Source organism: Seriola aureovittata, chromosome 17 (assembly GCF_021018895.1).
Source record: "Seriola aureovittata isolate HTS-2021-v1 ecotype China chromosome 17, ASM2101889v1, whole genome shotgun sequence".
Taxonomy (NCBI): Eukaryota; Metazoa; Chordata; class Actinopteri; order Carangiformes; family Carangidae; genus Seriola; species Seriola aureovittata.
The window spans coordinates 11475430-11491897 of record NC_079380.1 but is presented as its reverse complement, the minus strand read 5'-3'; the positions used below and the strand labels follow the sequence as shown (position 1 = coordinate 11491897).

Genomic DNA, 16468 nt, shown 5'->3' with positions numbered 1-16468 from the left:
AGAAGGAGAGAGAGCTGCAGTAATGGGTGTGTTCATAATGCTGAGGTAAGGGAGACAGACAAGCAGGAAAAGTGGTCCAGTAATGAAGGGAAGGAGTAATGGAGCAGTTGGCAGAACAGATGGGGTGGTAGATTGGGGAGAGTGAGGGTGATGGGTGTGGGGCGTCAGGGTGGGAAGGAATGCGATCGTGGTTTTCAGGCCTGTTTTGTTTCATAATACTGTAACTAGGGAGACATATTTCATTCCTGAACAATGTATATGCCTGTGCTTGTGTGACAGGTTCTTGTCTATCTGTGCCTGCTTCACTCCTTGTTATTGTATTCTGTTTTGGTGTGTGTGACTGAGCTGAGCGAGAGCTTGGCTGCTCCACTGAGCTGAGCACACACACCCTGTCAAACATGACATCTCGTTTACACTGTGACTGGTGTCCTCCTCACTAACCCTTTGGCCTTAATGAAAATGAATCAGGGTCGACAAGCAGAGGCAGATTCTGTGTGCTCAGATTACTAAGGTCCAGGCACATGGGCCTCACTATTTACACTGCTGTGGCTGTGCACACAGTAGGAACAGTAGCCTTGCTCTGTGGTCATTTAGAATGGGGGGGGGGGGGGTATTTGAACCCTTATCTCAACAGGTGAAAGCCATTACTGTCTACACGCTTCACTGTGAGAGAAAACTAAAGCCACTTTCTCCCTTTTACTCATATTTAACTTTGGGGAATTCCTTGATAAGATTATGATTTTTGTGAAATTGGACAGGTGCAAAAATAGCAGGGCGGATGCGAGGGAGTCCTGATTCAAATCAACACACAGATAAGTGTGCTGAGGAAGGCACGTAGCTCACCTGCATAGCTCTTTCTGTTTGAGGAAAGGACACATGTATCATACATGTTTTTTTTGTCGGACATTGATAACATCATCACGGCATTTGCAGCTTAGCCAAATTCCATTTGGGAAACTCTGGCCTTGTTTATGTGATGAACTGGCCCTTTTGATGGACATGTAAAAGATATCTCTTTGCACAGCCCTCACCTAACTCACCCTATCTTTGTTTACTACCAACTAAAAGCTGCTTAAGGCTGTAAATTGATTCAGCTGTGGAGAGGAAAAGAAATTTCCTTGCATATGAATTTTTGTTAAGTAAGAGCTTTTCACTGTGGGTCTCCAAGGCATTATAGATGTAGTCGCTGGAACTCTGCTGGCCTCTTATCCAGCTGTAGTCCAATTCTTAATAGAATTAAAAAGGATTAATGGGCTCTTTAGTATGCTCAAGTTCAGGCCTGCTCCCCCAGCCTCACTGCTGTGCATATTTCTAAATCTCCCACAGTAATGACAGTCAGTGAATGCACTGGCTGCAGACATTAGGACAGCAAGTGGGCACATTGTGTCCTGATATGGGTCTGTGAAAAGCATTAGTTTGCATGTTCCTGGTGAGATGAATATTCTTGCTTCCCCTGTCTTCTCTCTCTGCTCTTCAGGGATTAGGATGTGCCAAGCCGTGTTGGCTCAGTGAGTGAGCCTAGAGATCACCTCAGAAAACTGATCTTCAAAGAACAGTGGATAGCAGGGTCACAATCACTGCCAAATGTGGAGACATTGCTGTTTGCGTGTGTGTGTGTGGGTGGCTGATGTTCGTGTAGTTCCTCACATACACAACAGTAAATGCATACCTAATTTATCAGTCCAGCACATATGCACATGTAGATAGTGCGCATACTATCTGATGAGGGCAGTGTCATTTTGCTATCTGATCAGGACAGCATAACGTAGCAAATCAAGGCTCTGTCAGGTAGTGCAGCACACAGTACATACTGTGAAGGTCAGCCTAGGCTGAGTATCAGCTATTTTTGAACATTATATGAAGAGCAACATTCAAGTCAGTCCTTCTATGAACATCAAAGCGAGTAATATGATATACCTTACTGCCCTGGGAGAGTCATTCTCAGAAATGTGTCTGTTACAAGAGTGTCAAATTTGTATAAAGAGGATACAGGACATTTTCTAAGAATCTAGTTTCGTGTCAGCTTTTCAAGAGAATAATTAAACATCTGTTTGCTCTGAGCCGAACATTTCCTCAGGGGACAAATATTTAAATATGTGCAAAGTTTGTTGAAATGCAAATGTTGTCTTGAAGATCTCCTGTCTGCAGCTCAGCCAATCATAACATGAAGCTAATGGAGCAGAAGACACATTCATAAGCCACTATTTAGCACCGTAGAGGTCATATTATTGTCTCTGTGAGGCTGAAAAAGTGTTACGAAAGCACAAAACAATGGAAGGTTACCTGATAAGACACGGCGCCATAATGTGTGGTGTGTTTACTTTAGTGTCAAGCTGAATGTTTTAGGATAGGGTGACCTTTGCTACCCGCAGCTTCTCTTTGTTGAGGATGAGGCAACCTCAGCCAGTCTTCTTGTTCTGTCACCTGTAAAACAAACCAGAAGTAAACATATCGAAATAAAAATCTTTCTGGGCACAAGGGTTAAACTGACAGGTAAAGATTTGACGTAACATTCTCCAATAAAACAAGCATATCTAAACAGACCTAGACAAGACATGTTGTCGATAGGGATACTAAACCACTTTGTTTATATTGTGCGGTCTGAAGGATTAGAGATTTTGTGTGTGTGTTTGTCTGTCTGCGTGGGTTTGTGTTCATGTTTGCTCCGTAGCTTGCAGGCTGCTGATGGCTGACTGGAATGCGAAAACAAGATCATGTGAATAAAAACAATAGTTAGGACCTGTGAGGTGTCGGTGACGATTGCAGCAGAGAGGGGGGAGGACAGTCCAGAGTTCCAAGGTCAACAAGCATAAGCCACACACATTCACGTGTTGTTGTAATGTAATAGTGACATGACACTCAGCCCATGTTAATACGGGGGGGGGGGGGGGGGGCCATGAAAACAGTCCATTCATCACTTAAGCAAACTACAATATATTACTCAAGTCAAGCTCATAAAGTTGAATGTATACAACTGACCTCACTGCTTACTCTACAGCTCTGAGGAGAAGATCTCCCAAGAGACATGTCGTGAGGATAGAGTTGGCATTAGCAGTGTGTATAAAACATGTTGGGTCAGTGTATGCATGTGTCTTCATTTGTGTGTATGTGTTGAATCTGACTTTTTGCCCACTAGGCTAACATGGTTTTGCCTTTAAATGTGTATGACTATGCACATACCTACATCTGTGTGTCTGTCTAAGAGGCTATTTAGACCATGAATCACTCCTTCCCTTACACATACCATCATAATCAAACACATACACCACTATACTCTCCCCCACAAATACTATCACTCTTGCCTACATATACCATACATTTGCGATAGAATAGTGGTGTGTGTGAGAAATATTGATGTTATTTATAATAAATTAAAGAGAGAAATGATGTGTGTGTATGTGAGATAGACCAGCTGAGTGTGTGAAAATGGTGGATGAAGGTTTTATGTGGTAGAATAGTGGAATGAGTGAGTGAGCACATCATTGTTTTTGTGCGTGTGAGTATTATGTCTTGTGGAGGAGAAAGTGATTGTGAGTGTGAGGCAGAGATTGTGTGGTGAATGTTTATTAGGAAAGGAAGGAAGTGTGATTAAATGAGTTAGTTCACATTTTCAGCTCCTGATAGGCTGATAGGCTGAAGGCTTGCTTATAGTGAGACTGTGTCATTTTTGAAAGAAGCAATAACACAATCTTCCTCTTAACAATCAAACATTAAATTTATTATTTGGAGTGGCTATAGTTTTACTTGGTCTGATATGACCAATGTTTTACCACTAATTTTAGCAAACTTAGATAGATATCACTGAATAACTGACATCTATTTACTGACTTTGTGGCTCTTCTTGCATCACTGTTACACTGCACTGAATCATGTCAAAGCCAAGCATTTTAATGGTTTAATGTGCCATTATTCTGTAATTGTTAGTTGTGGCCACTGTTCACTGTTTCAGTTCACTGTTTTAGCCTCATACATCAAGTCTCCTTCTTGATGTATGAAGCCAATGTGAGTATAAAAGAGTGTAAATGTGTGCGTAAGAGTGAGTATATAAGAGTTATAGCGCAGTAGTGTGTGTGTCTGTCTATAGTAACAATGGTGCTATAAGTGCAGTGCAGTCCTAATTACTAAGTCTTCGACAGGAACCGGCTAGAATAACATAGAGAATTGAAGAACCACAGGTGCTGAGGTCACACTTACAATACTGAAGCACAGAGAGCCAATGAAATGTGCTTGCTGGAGCCCAGATGACTGTTAAATACAGTGCAAGCCTCTCCTGTGTGTGTATGTCAGTGTATATATCCTTTCATCATCATTTTGCACATAGCTTAGTGCCAATAGTTTAATGAGTATGCACACAGCAGACACCCGGTAATATTCCTGTGATTCCTTGTAATAAGTGAGATGAACTAGCGAGTAATTTGTGTGTGTAACACCGATCCACTAACATCACTTGCCAAGGAGAACTTGTGTAATATGTACAACAATAAGTATATATATATATATATATATATATAAATACATAACAATAAGTGTAAGATATCCTCTTTAACAACAGTAACAAATCATTATTAAATCTGTTGCCCGTGCTCATCTTTGTCTTATTAATTTAGCAGGATATATCTGGTCTTTTTCCTGTTGCCACTGGGCAACAGGTGGACTACAACAGTTTTTTACGATGGATTGTTTACAGTAATTTGGTGTAATTGTTGAACAATGTCAATCTGACAGTTACAGCTGCTGGCTACTATTGTTATTAGTGTTAAGCTTGTGGGTTGAGTTATGGCTGCCTCTGCCCTGTAATTATGTTTCTCCTTCCCCTTGGTCGTGGTGACAGATGATGGCAGCAGTGGAAAAGCCGGTGAAGGACACCTCCTGTTGGAAGATGAGGAATGATGGTCGTGACAGGGAGGCAGTCCCAAGCATGAAACCGCAGAGGCATCTACCTGTCTAGACACAGAACAGCTGTCTTCAGCAGGAGCTGACATGCTGCAAAAAAAGAAACATTCACAAGTAAGTAATCTAGTCTCAAAATTCAAACAATAACTTCATTAAAGGGGCTATTTGTTTGCTATAAGTTTTGCTATTGCCATATGTCAGCGTACATTACTTTGCAAAGAGCTTCAGTCATTGTTGCATTTACAGTACAAAAACTTACAATATGCCCTCTGAGAAACACTATTTCTTCAGGACAGACTGGACGTCACAGTGACGAGATGGGCCAACTGGGCTGGAGCTACCTGGTTAGCATGCTAACTTCAGAGGAAAAGAAGTGATAGAAACAGAGGAAAAATAAAAGGGCTGCTTTCCACAACTGGAGACAAGTAAGAAAAGTGAGTAGATTTAAGAAAGTAAAGAAATGAGGTTTGATGCTAAACTCACAACATTTGTTCTAGACTGGTAAGTAAACAGCTGTTAATGCTAATGTTGGCTATGTAGCAATAGCAAAAGCTTACATAGCTTGTATATATGTTTATAGCATGTAATGAAGCTGTGAATTGATTTAAAATAAATGAATTGCCATCATCTATGTACTGGCAGTCGGTTGAGTTGTCAGCCTTACATCAAAGGAAGAAAAAGCGGAGATTGAGATTGTGGCACACAGTAGGAGTTTTTCACAGCAGATATTTTCACTTGTCATAGCAGCAAAGTCACAAGTGGCACTAATAACCCTAATGACGGCTCCACTGAGTTTGAGTGTCCCAGTAAGGTACCAGGGCCATCGAACTTGAGCACCTAAATGGCACACAGCCATTGTTCATGTTTTCAGTGCTTTTCATGCTATCACATGTCTGACTGTCTGCTGTGAAAATGGCTGGCACATTTTTGTGAAGTCTTTAAGTGTGTTAAAATGTAAATCTTTTTTTTTTTGCAGTCTCATTGTTCTGTTCTTTTTTCCATTCTCCTCTCTGCTTTTTTTTCCCCCTCTTAATTTTCAGGTGAGCACCGGATCACCTCACTGATCTGCAACACAACCAAACACAAGGCTTTGTTTATTTAACAATAGGACCCAGTCAAGTGTGAACAGCTACAGAAGGGCTGCCTTGACAAAACATGACAGTGACAGACGCACTGACTTAACCGACATTCTCACAGCACCGCAGCAACTCCCCATTTACAAATCCCCATCCCTTAAAACTCCTATCATGTCACTCATAGCTTCAGGTGAGACAGTCTTGGATATGCATAGTGAGCAGCTTATAAAAGAAAATGAACCAAATGGGTAATTTGATGTGAACTTCTTACATACTTTCTCATGAGTCCATTTAGTGTGCAGTGCATGCCGGTGCTTGTACATGTCCTTGTTTGTGTGTCAGAACAAATAGTGGAGTGTGTGAATTGAGTTGTATTGTATGTGTGTGTGCATGCTGTGTGTATATTTACGTGTGAGCCTACAGAAATAACAAAGGGCACGGTATAAAAAATATCTCAATTGTTTCTCAGGGATTATCCCTCACAATGTAGGGCTTTATCAGAGGGCCTGGACTGCTGTAACAAGACACGCTCGCCCTGGGTTCGCCCAGCCAAATTCTCAGAGTTATGCCAGCAACAAATCACAGGGGGGAAATAAATGAAGAGAGCAAAGAAAAGAAACACTGGGAGTGGGGGGGACAATGGCAAAGGAGAGTAAAGAGCAGAGAGAGGGAGGAAGAGAGATGACAGGGGAAGAAAAGTGGAGTGAGAGGGAAAGTGGGAGAGAAAACAGAGTAAGAAGGAGGGAGAAATAGAGAGAGAAAGGCAGAAGTTTAACTGGAGGCCATGCTTCAAACAGAGAGGTTTGTTTTCTGACAGAGATCCCTCTCAGGAGATTGAGCTGGAAAAAAGATTAATAGAGCTTGTCCAAGTTGCTCTATGATATTGCGCAACATGTGTCTCAGCAGCATATGAACAAAAGCTGCTGTGCATCATACTGTGCAGTGCCTTCCTTGACGTGGCAGTTTGCAAGTTATAGCCTAATGTAAATGATGCAACCACACCAAGCCTTTCTATTCAAACACTGATAGGCCCTCTGTCAGCAGATCTTTCATGTTTGGCTCTGTGGAGGAGAGGTGTTTGTGATTGGGTTGTTTTATTTGCTTCCTTTTATAAGATTTTCTCAGCAGGATCAGGTTGCTGTGCCCAGGCTAACCACGCTCTGTAAAGGGGAGCTGTGGTTTTGGAAATGAGACGGAGAGTTAGGGGCTTTGATATGTGTGTAGGAGGTATAGATGGGGTGGGGGTGTACACAGTATTGTGTGAAGCCCTTCGTATATTCATATATTCCCATGACACCTCCACTCCTAGCAAAGAATATTCTGGTATATAATTGCCATAATGTAACCGCATAGCATAATTGAATGTTTATGTATTACAGAACACACTTGGCACATCGCTATACTGTGTGTGAGCTGGGTGAAACCCAGATGAATGTGATTACTGCCTACATATTTTTCTGTATGTGTGTTGGTGTTGGTGTGCTTCCTGTGCTGGACATGTGTAGCTGTCCCTTGTGGTGGTATCCAGTCTTTGCCAGTGGGGGTTTTGGGCTTCATACTGAGCCGACTGGACGGACCAAAGTTTGTGTAACAGTCCCAGCACGATTTTCTGTTCCCTAAACTCACCTCTCTTTTTGGTCCTTGTACTCAGAGTGAGGGATTATGCTTATTACCATTTACTTGAAAGCACCCCTAGTGACTTGATGTTTTTCCTAGCTACAGTTCAATCACACAAGGTTTGGATTCAGGGTGAATGCAATGTAAAGGCCTGTGATGTTGGTCTCTGCATTAATAATGTAACTGGAGGAAAAAAAAACACTTTAGAGTGTGAACATGATACTGTTTTCTTAAAAGGAGTCATATCTGGCTTGTATATGCTGTTTTGGTCGCGGTTGGCTTTCTATCGGGTGTATTTTGAAACTGCTGTGGAGCTACGGAGGAGCACGGAGCAGCCAGCACTATTGTCTCAGAGCTACTCAGGATTCTCGGGGTGTTGCTTTGCCTCAGTGTTGACTCCACAACTCACATGCCCTGAATGGTGCACCCAGTTTTTGTTTTCAACTTGAGTTCATAATAATGAACCGTAAAAACTTTATGGGATTTAATTTAGTCGTCCTTCTTACCTTTGAAACTCTTTAAAGAGAATGAAAGATTTGGAGGGGAGAGACAGGAAGAGAGCTGTTTATCTCTCATCACTGCTCTTATGAACAGAACAAGAATTGTAATTATTTACCCTAAAAGTCCTGTTTGGACTGTTTGGAATTTAGTCCTTCATCCAGGCTGCAGAAACAGACGCACAGTGTTTGTGGGAGTGTGGACCGTGGGACATGCATGTTCCTAGCCTTGTGTGTGTTTTCAGGCTGTCCTGCGTCATCACTGCTCTCCTCTGTTTATGCAGAAGCTCTGAGGATAACGAGAGGCATGGTCGGATATCCAAGCCTCCCACTGTCACTTGATATCTATGGAAAATGGATCAGATGATTGGACAAGCCCACTTCCACACAGTGTTTTTTCTTTTTTCATTGAGGCCTTAGCCAAGGAGTGATGAAACCTTCAGGAATGATGCAATGTTAAGCTGGTTAGACACACCAAACTCGGCTAATAAGTAAATATACTTGGCTTCTCTGTCACTTGATCTACTCCCACATCCAATGCAATAAATTATATTTAAGGTGGAAACCTGAAAGTATGTTTGGGAAGCACATTTTTACTCATCTGCGCTGGTGGACTCTTGCCATCAAAGAGAGACAGGGAAGGGCAAAGGAGAGAGGGGCAGAGAGATCGAGGAAGGGGAGTAGTCAGAGTTGAAGAGATAGAGAGGGGCCCGTATTGAGTGACACAGTGTATGGTCTGTGTTTTCTCGGTGGACCAGAGAAGATGCAGTGTAAATGAAGCGTGCTGCACCATGGCAGCTTCTGCTTTATCTTTGCACTGTGCATGTGTGTGTGTGTGTGTGTGTGTGTGTGTATATGTGAAAGAAAAATGACAGAGTACTGAGAGGCCTTTGTTCTTCCTCTGTTCTCTAATGGTTAGAATAAGTTGGGAGGACTGCCATTCTCTGTCTACGAGCTGTCTCTGAAGATAACAGGAGGAAATACGCAACACAAATGTGAACATGGATAAATACAAATGCATCCACCTTGAGTAGTGGAAACATCCTGTCACAATACAGAACTCCTAGTGGGCTGAAGGATGTGTTTTTCTGACACATCCCTGTGCATATCTTTCAGACCACATGTATAATACATTATGTGTTTCCCCTTTTTATTCTCATTTGATCTCCAATGAAATTAAAACCTTGTGGTGATCTTAAAAGCCAGGGCTAGCTGTTTATCTGTGAGTCTCTGACCCATAGGACAAGGGCCTCCCCTTGTGTTCCACACGCAAAACTACACTCACCAACCACTTCACTAAGAACACCCGTACACTTGCTTATTCATGCAATTATCCAATCAGCCAATCACGAGCCAGCAGTGCAATGACTAAAATCATGCAGATATGGGTCAGGAGATTCAGTTAATGTTCACATCAATCATCAGAGTGGAGCAAAAATGTGATCTCTGTGACTTTGCAGGGCTGGTTTGAGTATTTCTGAAGCTTCTGATCTCCTGGGATTTTCACACACAACAGTCTCTAGAGTTTTTACTCAGAGCGGTGTAAAAAAACAAAAAAAAAAACACCCAGTGAGCAGCAGCTCTGCAGACAGAAACACCATGTTGATGCCAGAGGTCAGAGGAGAATGGCCCGACTGGTCAGGGCTGACAGAAGGGATATGGTAACTCAGACCACCACTCTTTACAACTGTGGTGAGCAGAGAAGCATCTCAAAAACAACATCGAACCTTGAGGTGGCTGGGCCACCAAAACTGGACAGTTTAAGACTAGAAAAAGAGACTGGTGGTGGTAGCTTGATGGTGTGGGGAATGTTTTCTTGGCACATTTAACACCAGTCCCTTGTCGTTTGAATGCCACAGCCTATCTGAGTATTGTAGATGACCACATGTATCCCTTTATGGCCAAAAAGGCTTCTAATGGCTACTTCCAGCATGATAACTCGCCAAGCAAAAGTCATCTCAAACTGGTTTCATGAACCTGACAATGAGTTCATCGAACTTCAGTGGCCTCCTCAGTCACCATGTCTGAATCCAGTAGAACACCTCTGGGATGTGGAGGAACAGGAGATTTGCTGCATGAATGTGCAGCTGTCAAATCTGCAGAAATAATGTGATTGAATCATGTCAACATAGAGCAGAATCTAGGCAGCAGTTTCTGACATGTTGTGGAATCAATGCCACAAAGAATTGAGAGCAAAGGGAGGACCTTCACATTATTAGCATGGTGTTTTTAATAAAGTGCTCGGTGAGGGTACATTAGAAATCCATTAGAGGTGTTTTTTTCATAATATGAGCAATATTTCATCAGCAAGACCAGTATACATACTTATATTTACTTAAGAAATTAATATGTCCCTCATGATAATTTGAGTGAAAATCTGTGATGAGTGACTGAAGGACAGACTCCGAGCTAGTCAAGTCCTGCGCGTTGTGTTGTTCCTCTGTTTGTTTCTTTTTTGTTTGTTTATTCAAGAAGGGAGAAAACAATATGATGATATTTACATATATATGACAGATTTCATTGGAAGACTGGTAAATGAACAAACTGGTTGGTATAGAGACAGAGGGGACTGCATTGTTTGTCCCTTCTGTTTCAATAGAAGGTATGTGTGGAGTTATGTGACCACAGTAAGAAAAACAATAAATGAACAAAATTGTAAAATTACACCGCAGGTTACCCATACTGTATAAATTGATTTCATAAAAGATGAAGAAAAACATCTTTTGAAACTAATATAAATCACATTATCGTAGCCCAGTTCAAGAGCAGTATAAACCTTAAGCCTGCCCCTTCCTGTATCAGTGCTCTTCCTCATTCGTTTTGTTTGCCCACACGGAAGACGCTGCCTTCACTCTTACCTTTGACTATCCTTCGACAAAATGACTCTTCAAATCTATGTTTTGGCTTCTGTGATAATATCATCGGGTGCCACCACAATAGGTAAGAGATGGACCTTTGTGAGCATATATATTTCTTTCCTGTTTTTCCTTTTTTTTTGCTGGGTTTATTGTTGACTGAACACTGAGTTAATACACTGTTTAAGTCTAATCTACTTTTTGATGCTGCTTGTGTTACCATTTAAGAATGTTTCTCTGAGGCCTAAAAAAGTTAGTTAATGATACAATGTATAATTCTCATGTTTCAAAGACTATTCTCAAAGAAACACTTCCTGCTTTGACATCAAAAATGGCGATGGTTTTAACTTCGCACATGACTGCCCTGCTGGATCTGAGATATCTGCATTCTATGACAAGGTATTTTGATTAGCTTTCAAACTCTGTTATAGCTCATAGTTTGTTATACAAAGTAATGTTAGCAAGGTCTTTAAGAAATAGACAGAAGGAAAGAGAAAGTGAAAGTAATCCTTTTCTTACTGTACTCCAACAGATTCTGATTGCTATTGCCAAGCCTGGAAAACAACCTGTATATTCGGATGAGGTGAAAAGCATCGACAACTATTCAGTTGTTACAAGAGACTGCAGAGACCTGGAAGTAAAATGCTTCATTTCTATGGTGAGTTTCCCTCATAGTATTTATATGAACTCATTCTATAGAAGTCAGACTGGCTTGTTGTGTTGTAAATATGAAATATTGACTCACAACTTTGCTTTCGCCTTTCAAGGGTCGGCTTGTGAAAGAGAACTGGGTGTTTTTTAAAATTACTGGTAAGGCAATGAGATGTTGTGAATGCCTGGTTCACTATTGACCCTGATCTTTCAACGCTGATCATATACTGTATGTATACATATATATCATATATACATTATATGTACAAGTATCTCACCTCTTTACTTTTAACAGAGGAAATAAAGGATCCTGAGCCAGATTTACCATGGAGCCTCAGTGAGTGGAAGTTCATTCTGTTAATTATTCCAATGTCTCACAACATTAAAAATATAATTCAAATGAATATTTGATTATGACATGTTTGCATTTTGTCTGTGTCAGCTGGTGTGATAAAGCTTGTCATTGGGATCATTGGATCATTGGGATCATTGGGATTATCGTGCTTGTTTTGTGTTACATTACTTGGAAAAAGGACATGAAGTGAGTTCTATTCTGTGTCCAACAACAATCAACTATTAATGTGATTTATACACGTAGATATCACAGAATCTTGCATGGATTCAGAAGTGTTTGTTTTCTTGTTTCAGGGGGCAGCACAGATCATCTACACTGACTTGCTTCTGTAGATACCTACTGACTTCCTGTTGTCTCAGAAAGGGGAATTCCGAGGCAGAGTTAACAGAGACAGCAGAGACTACGTGAGTCTTTTTATGTGTGAATGTTACTTTTAGAACAGATCCCTGAAGTTCTGTTAATCTTCTACATCTTTTCTTTGTCACTGTAGCCTGGTTGACATACCTCCTGCCACTGATCTACAGGGAAGTGGTGGAAATGATCCTGAGCAAGATGACACTCTAAAAACTGTGCATGTTCACAGGTTAGGCTGCCATGAAAACATCTATATACACACATACAAAAACATGGTGCTTGTCAAAACCATCAAAGTGTGTTTTAAAAAAAATAATAATAAGGAAGTCTAGACTGTTATCTGAAAAAGCTGCATTTGTCTCCATAGTGTTAATCCTAAAACTGATGGCAACAGTCCTTACAACAACGGTCTGGACCACAACTTGAACAATGAGTCAACTGAAAAGTGAGAATGAGAATTGCTGACTTTTTCTTGTGCCTGTAACCAGCTTTGCTTGAAAGATTTAGTGGAAGTGTCCCTTTAACTGGACAGGTAGTGCCATTCTTAACTGTTATTTGTTTTACAGTGGCGACATAAAAGCCCCTGATGTTGACAGAGCCATGAACAGGTAAACTGTTGGTACTGGACGGATTGTTGGTGTGTTTATTATCAATTCGTATTATTACTATTAGATAACTATTGTATATGTCTACTTCAGGGACTTGAGGGATGATCCAGGAGGAAGTGACGTTGTGACGTAAGTCTGTTATCTAACAGTTTAAATTGTGGTGGATACTATCTTGCAATAGAGTTGAAGCGATTTTTAAATTTGCACATTTTTGCATAGCTTATATAACACACTTTAAAGAGTTGCTAGAAGATGTGAATTGAGAATGTGTCCTTTTGAAAATGTGTATGTTTATGTTTCTGCCTCCAAGAGATTAATCACTTTTTTATTAGTGGTTCATTTTTAGATATTTATCATTTATTCTATAATTTATTATTATTCATTTTATATTCATAATGTAATTACACAGGTTGTATTAGCTTCTGTTACAGATGTTTGCAAAATGATAAGTAAAGAAAGTGAAAAAGAATCCACAGTGATAAAACATGATTAAAGCTAGAAACATCAGATGCAGATCAGTGTGAGGCTGAGATGAAAATAAACTACCAATTACCAATACTAATATTAGTTTTGGTAACTTGAGCTGATGACTACAAACTGATGTCAAATCAAATCAAATCAAATTTAACTTTAATTTTATCAAAGGTACAAAAAGGAAAAAATAAGAATCGAATGGAGATAAAACTAGACAGAAAGTTTTTCTCTGCCCATCCTCATAATAATGGCTGTGAATTCTTCTCCAGGGTCACAGACATGCACAGTGGATGTGTGTGTGATGATTTTGGTGATTGTGGTCGTGAAGATCATGAGGCAGAAGGAGAGTCGCTGTTGCCGAATGAGCGGTGAGACTGGTTCTCTGTCACTCTGCACTCATAACTGTCCCCAAAGACAAATCTCTGTTGCTTTCCAATTTCCAGTCTCCCTCATACCTTGTTTCATTTGGCCTGTAGACAGCTGTCAGGAGTAACTTTATGAACTGCTCCCCCCAACCCGCATCCCAAAGATGAAGGGCCAGTCTGAACTTTCAGAACTTGTCTGACATGTGCTCGGAAAAGTGAGCACAAACCAGGCTTTGCTGCAATTGTGCTGTTAGGTTCACGTCTCTATTCCTTGTTGTTTCTGTCTCTAGAGCTAACATCCAAGGTCCTGACATGACAGGTGGAGCCGAAGCTTTTGTGAACAAGTGCGGCTTTGACCCAGACCAGGTCAGCAGGTGCTTTGCTGCACCAGTAAGTAGAAAGCTTTCCATACCCGCTTTAGTATATTTTTTTGTGTTGTTTTTCTTTTGATTTCGCTTTCCTTTTGGTTTTCTGCAGAACACTGACGTGGAGTCTACACCCAAGATGAAGAACGTTATATAAATAAATACTAAACAATAATAGTAATAATAATAGTAATAATAATAATATAATAATAATAATAATAATAATAATAATAATGATAATGATAATGATAATAACCTGTATTATATAACCAACATTAAGTATTCTCACTATCGGTGTATTGGGTACATTTACTGGGAACTCCTTTGGGATCAAGTCAAGCAATTTTGTTTAAATGATAATTCTTTTCCCACAATGCTTTTCTCTCTTGATCAGCATGTCTTTTTTCACAGTGTTAGAAAATATATTTTTTTTACAAGCCTTATTAGATGAACGTTACATTTTGTAATCATTACATCAGACAATGATTACATTAACTGACAGTTATCACAATATAGCTTCATCAATCAAATGGAAGACACTGGTCTCATTAAAATAATACTAATAATAATGATGGGATTTTTTTTTTACTGAGAGTATTAAATGCTTGGCTTGACGAAAGGATGGGTGGACCTGTCAGAAAATGTATCCCATACACAGGTGAGACAACTTAATTAATGCACCTATATATCAGATATAATGTAATGTATGGCATAAATAAATATTTATAAAATAAACTGATATATCTTATATAAAATATTCTATATTATTAAAATGAAAATGAATAGCTTTTCTTTAGTTTTTCTGTTCTTTTTGAGTTTATTACATGTACTTTTTTTTATATTTTCTAATCAGTTGTAAATTGTAACTTCCTTTGTTTTTTGCTGACTAAAATTATTCTGTATTAGTCACTTGCTTGCATTTCACTCCGCATTTGATGCTATATTTTTTATCACTTATGAAATCAGTATCATTTCTTTTGCTTTATAGTTCATCGATTTATACTGTATATGTAACAATTACAATATTGAGCTATTAAAAATTATTCTATGAATTATTGCCATGAATTTTGAAGTGATTTCACTGCCTGGTCATTTTTACCTTGGTGTCTTAACTATTGAAGGCAACACAGAACACAGAGCAGGGAGTATCAGCTTTATACCACATGGGGGCAGTGAATAGTCATGAGTCCTACAATACTGAGATACATAGGCAATAACATCTCTTCTTACTTTTGTTGAGTAATGCCAATGCAATAAACACATATTTATTCCAGACTGCAATAGCTTCAAATAGCTGCAAATGTATGAAGGCCTAAAATGTACTTCCTATTTTTACGTATTGTATTTTTTATGGTCAAACACCGTGGGTGGAGCTAAATATTCTTTGGGTTCAATAAATGATTATAGTGCTGTTGAGTAGCTATTGTTCTATGCAATCAGTGTGTGTGTTTGGGTTGATAGATTTATTTCCTAGTATAGTTATTGCTCTGATTTATGAATCAACCAATAAAGGAACAGTAAGTACATCACATATCATTTGATAATTTAAGTGTTTTTTGCTGTATGTTATAGCACTTAAAAGATTTGTTGCCCCTGTGGCTTGATGTATGGTAGTAATTACAGTAACACACAAACACTCAGGGGTTCAGGCTGAATTTAATACATCTATTTCCTCTATCTCTTGGGATCTGCTGAGAGCTGCTGTGAGTCTTGGTTTGTCGATGTCTGATTCTATTTTAAGCTTCTCTAAATGTGCAATGACCTTGAAAAAGACGTTTTTTTTACCCCTCAGATGGACTGAGAGCCGGAGAGTGACTGTGTCAGGGGTTAGAGGCTTGGTTGCTCATGTTTGCTATGTCAGTGTGTGAAAGTGTTACTGCAGCACCGGTGGAAAGAGGGTGATTGAATGGTCAAGGCCTCTGAGCCTCCCCTCTCGGGGAGTTTCACTGAAGGGACATGAGGGAGGGATGCAGGGGCTAGGAGGATTGTTGGATGGGTAGTGCAGGGGTGAGGGGTGGGGGTGGATCATCACATGTCATCATACATGTACAGCATACAGAAGGACATGAAAAAAAAATGAATAAAAAGGAAGAGGCAAAGTTTCAGCAAGGCTGCAATTACACATGAATACTACATGCTCTGATGCACATAATAATAAGATATTGACTAATTAGTTACCAATCACACTCCATTGTGAGCGGGATTATGAGCAGTCAAGGGAACAAAAATCAGCGGGAGCTGAACTCTGATCATACCACATCAGGGATAAGGAAGGCTTAAGGGAAGCTATGGGCCGCAGTTTCAACACTTAGGTTTGTTATCTCTAACTGATCTCTGGCTGATCACTATGTTTATGCT

The 16468-nt window shown here is 39.9% G+C and overlaps 1 protein-coding gene across 4 annotated transcripts; it reads left to right on the top strand.

The window, feature by feature from the left end:
- The first annotated feature begins 4835 nt into the window (after positions 1–4835).
- Positions 4836–15526, top strand: LOC130184535 (uncharacterized). Of its 4 annotated transcripts, none has more exons than XM_056400486.1 (16): positions 4836–5007; positions 5185–5327; positions 5934–11023; positions 11231–11337; positions 11471–11596; positions 11706–11748; positions 11885–11926; positions 12032–12130; positions 12238–12348; positions 12435–12527; positions 12666–12743; positions 12865–12906; positions 12997–13035; positions 13650–13748; positions 14036–14111; positions 14223–15526. In XM_056400486.1, the coding sequence occupies exons 7-16, from the start codon at positions 11916–11918 to the stop codon at positions 14265–14267; spliced, it is 693 nt and encodes a 230-aa protein (XP_056256461.1). In that variant the 5' UTR covers positions 4836–5007; positions 5185–5327; positions 5934–11023; positions 11231–11337; positions 11471–11596; positions 11706–11748; positions 11885–11915; the 3' UTR covers positions 14268–15526. The 4 variants fall into 4 exon arrangements, with proteins under 4 accessions (XP_056256461.1, XP_056256460.1, XP_056256458.1 ...); XM_056400485.1 differs by having other exon boundaries at positions 14036–14135; XM_056400483.1 differs by lacking the exon at positions 14223–15526 and having other exon boundaries at positions 14036–14213.
- The last annotated feature ends 942 nt before the right edge of the window (positions 15527–16468 follow it).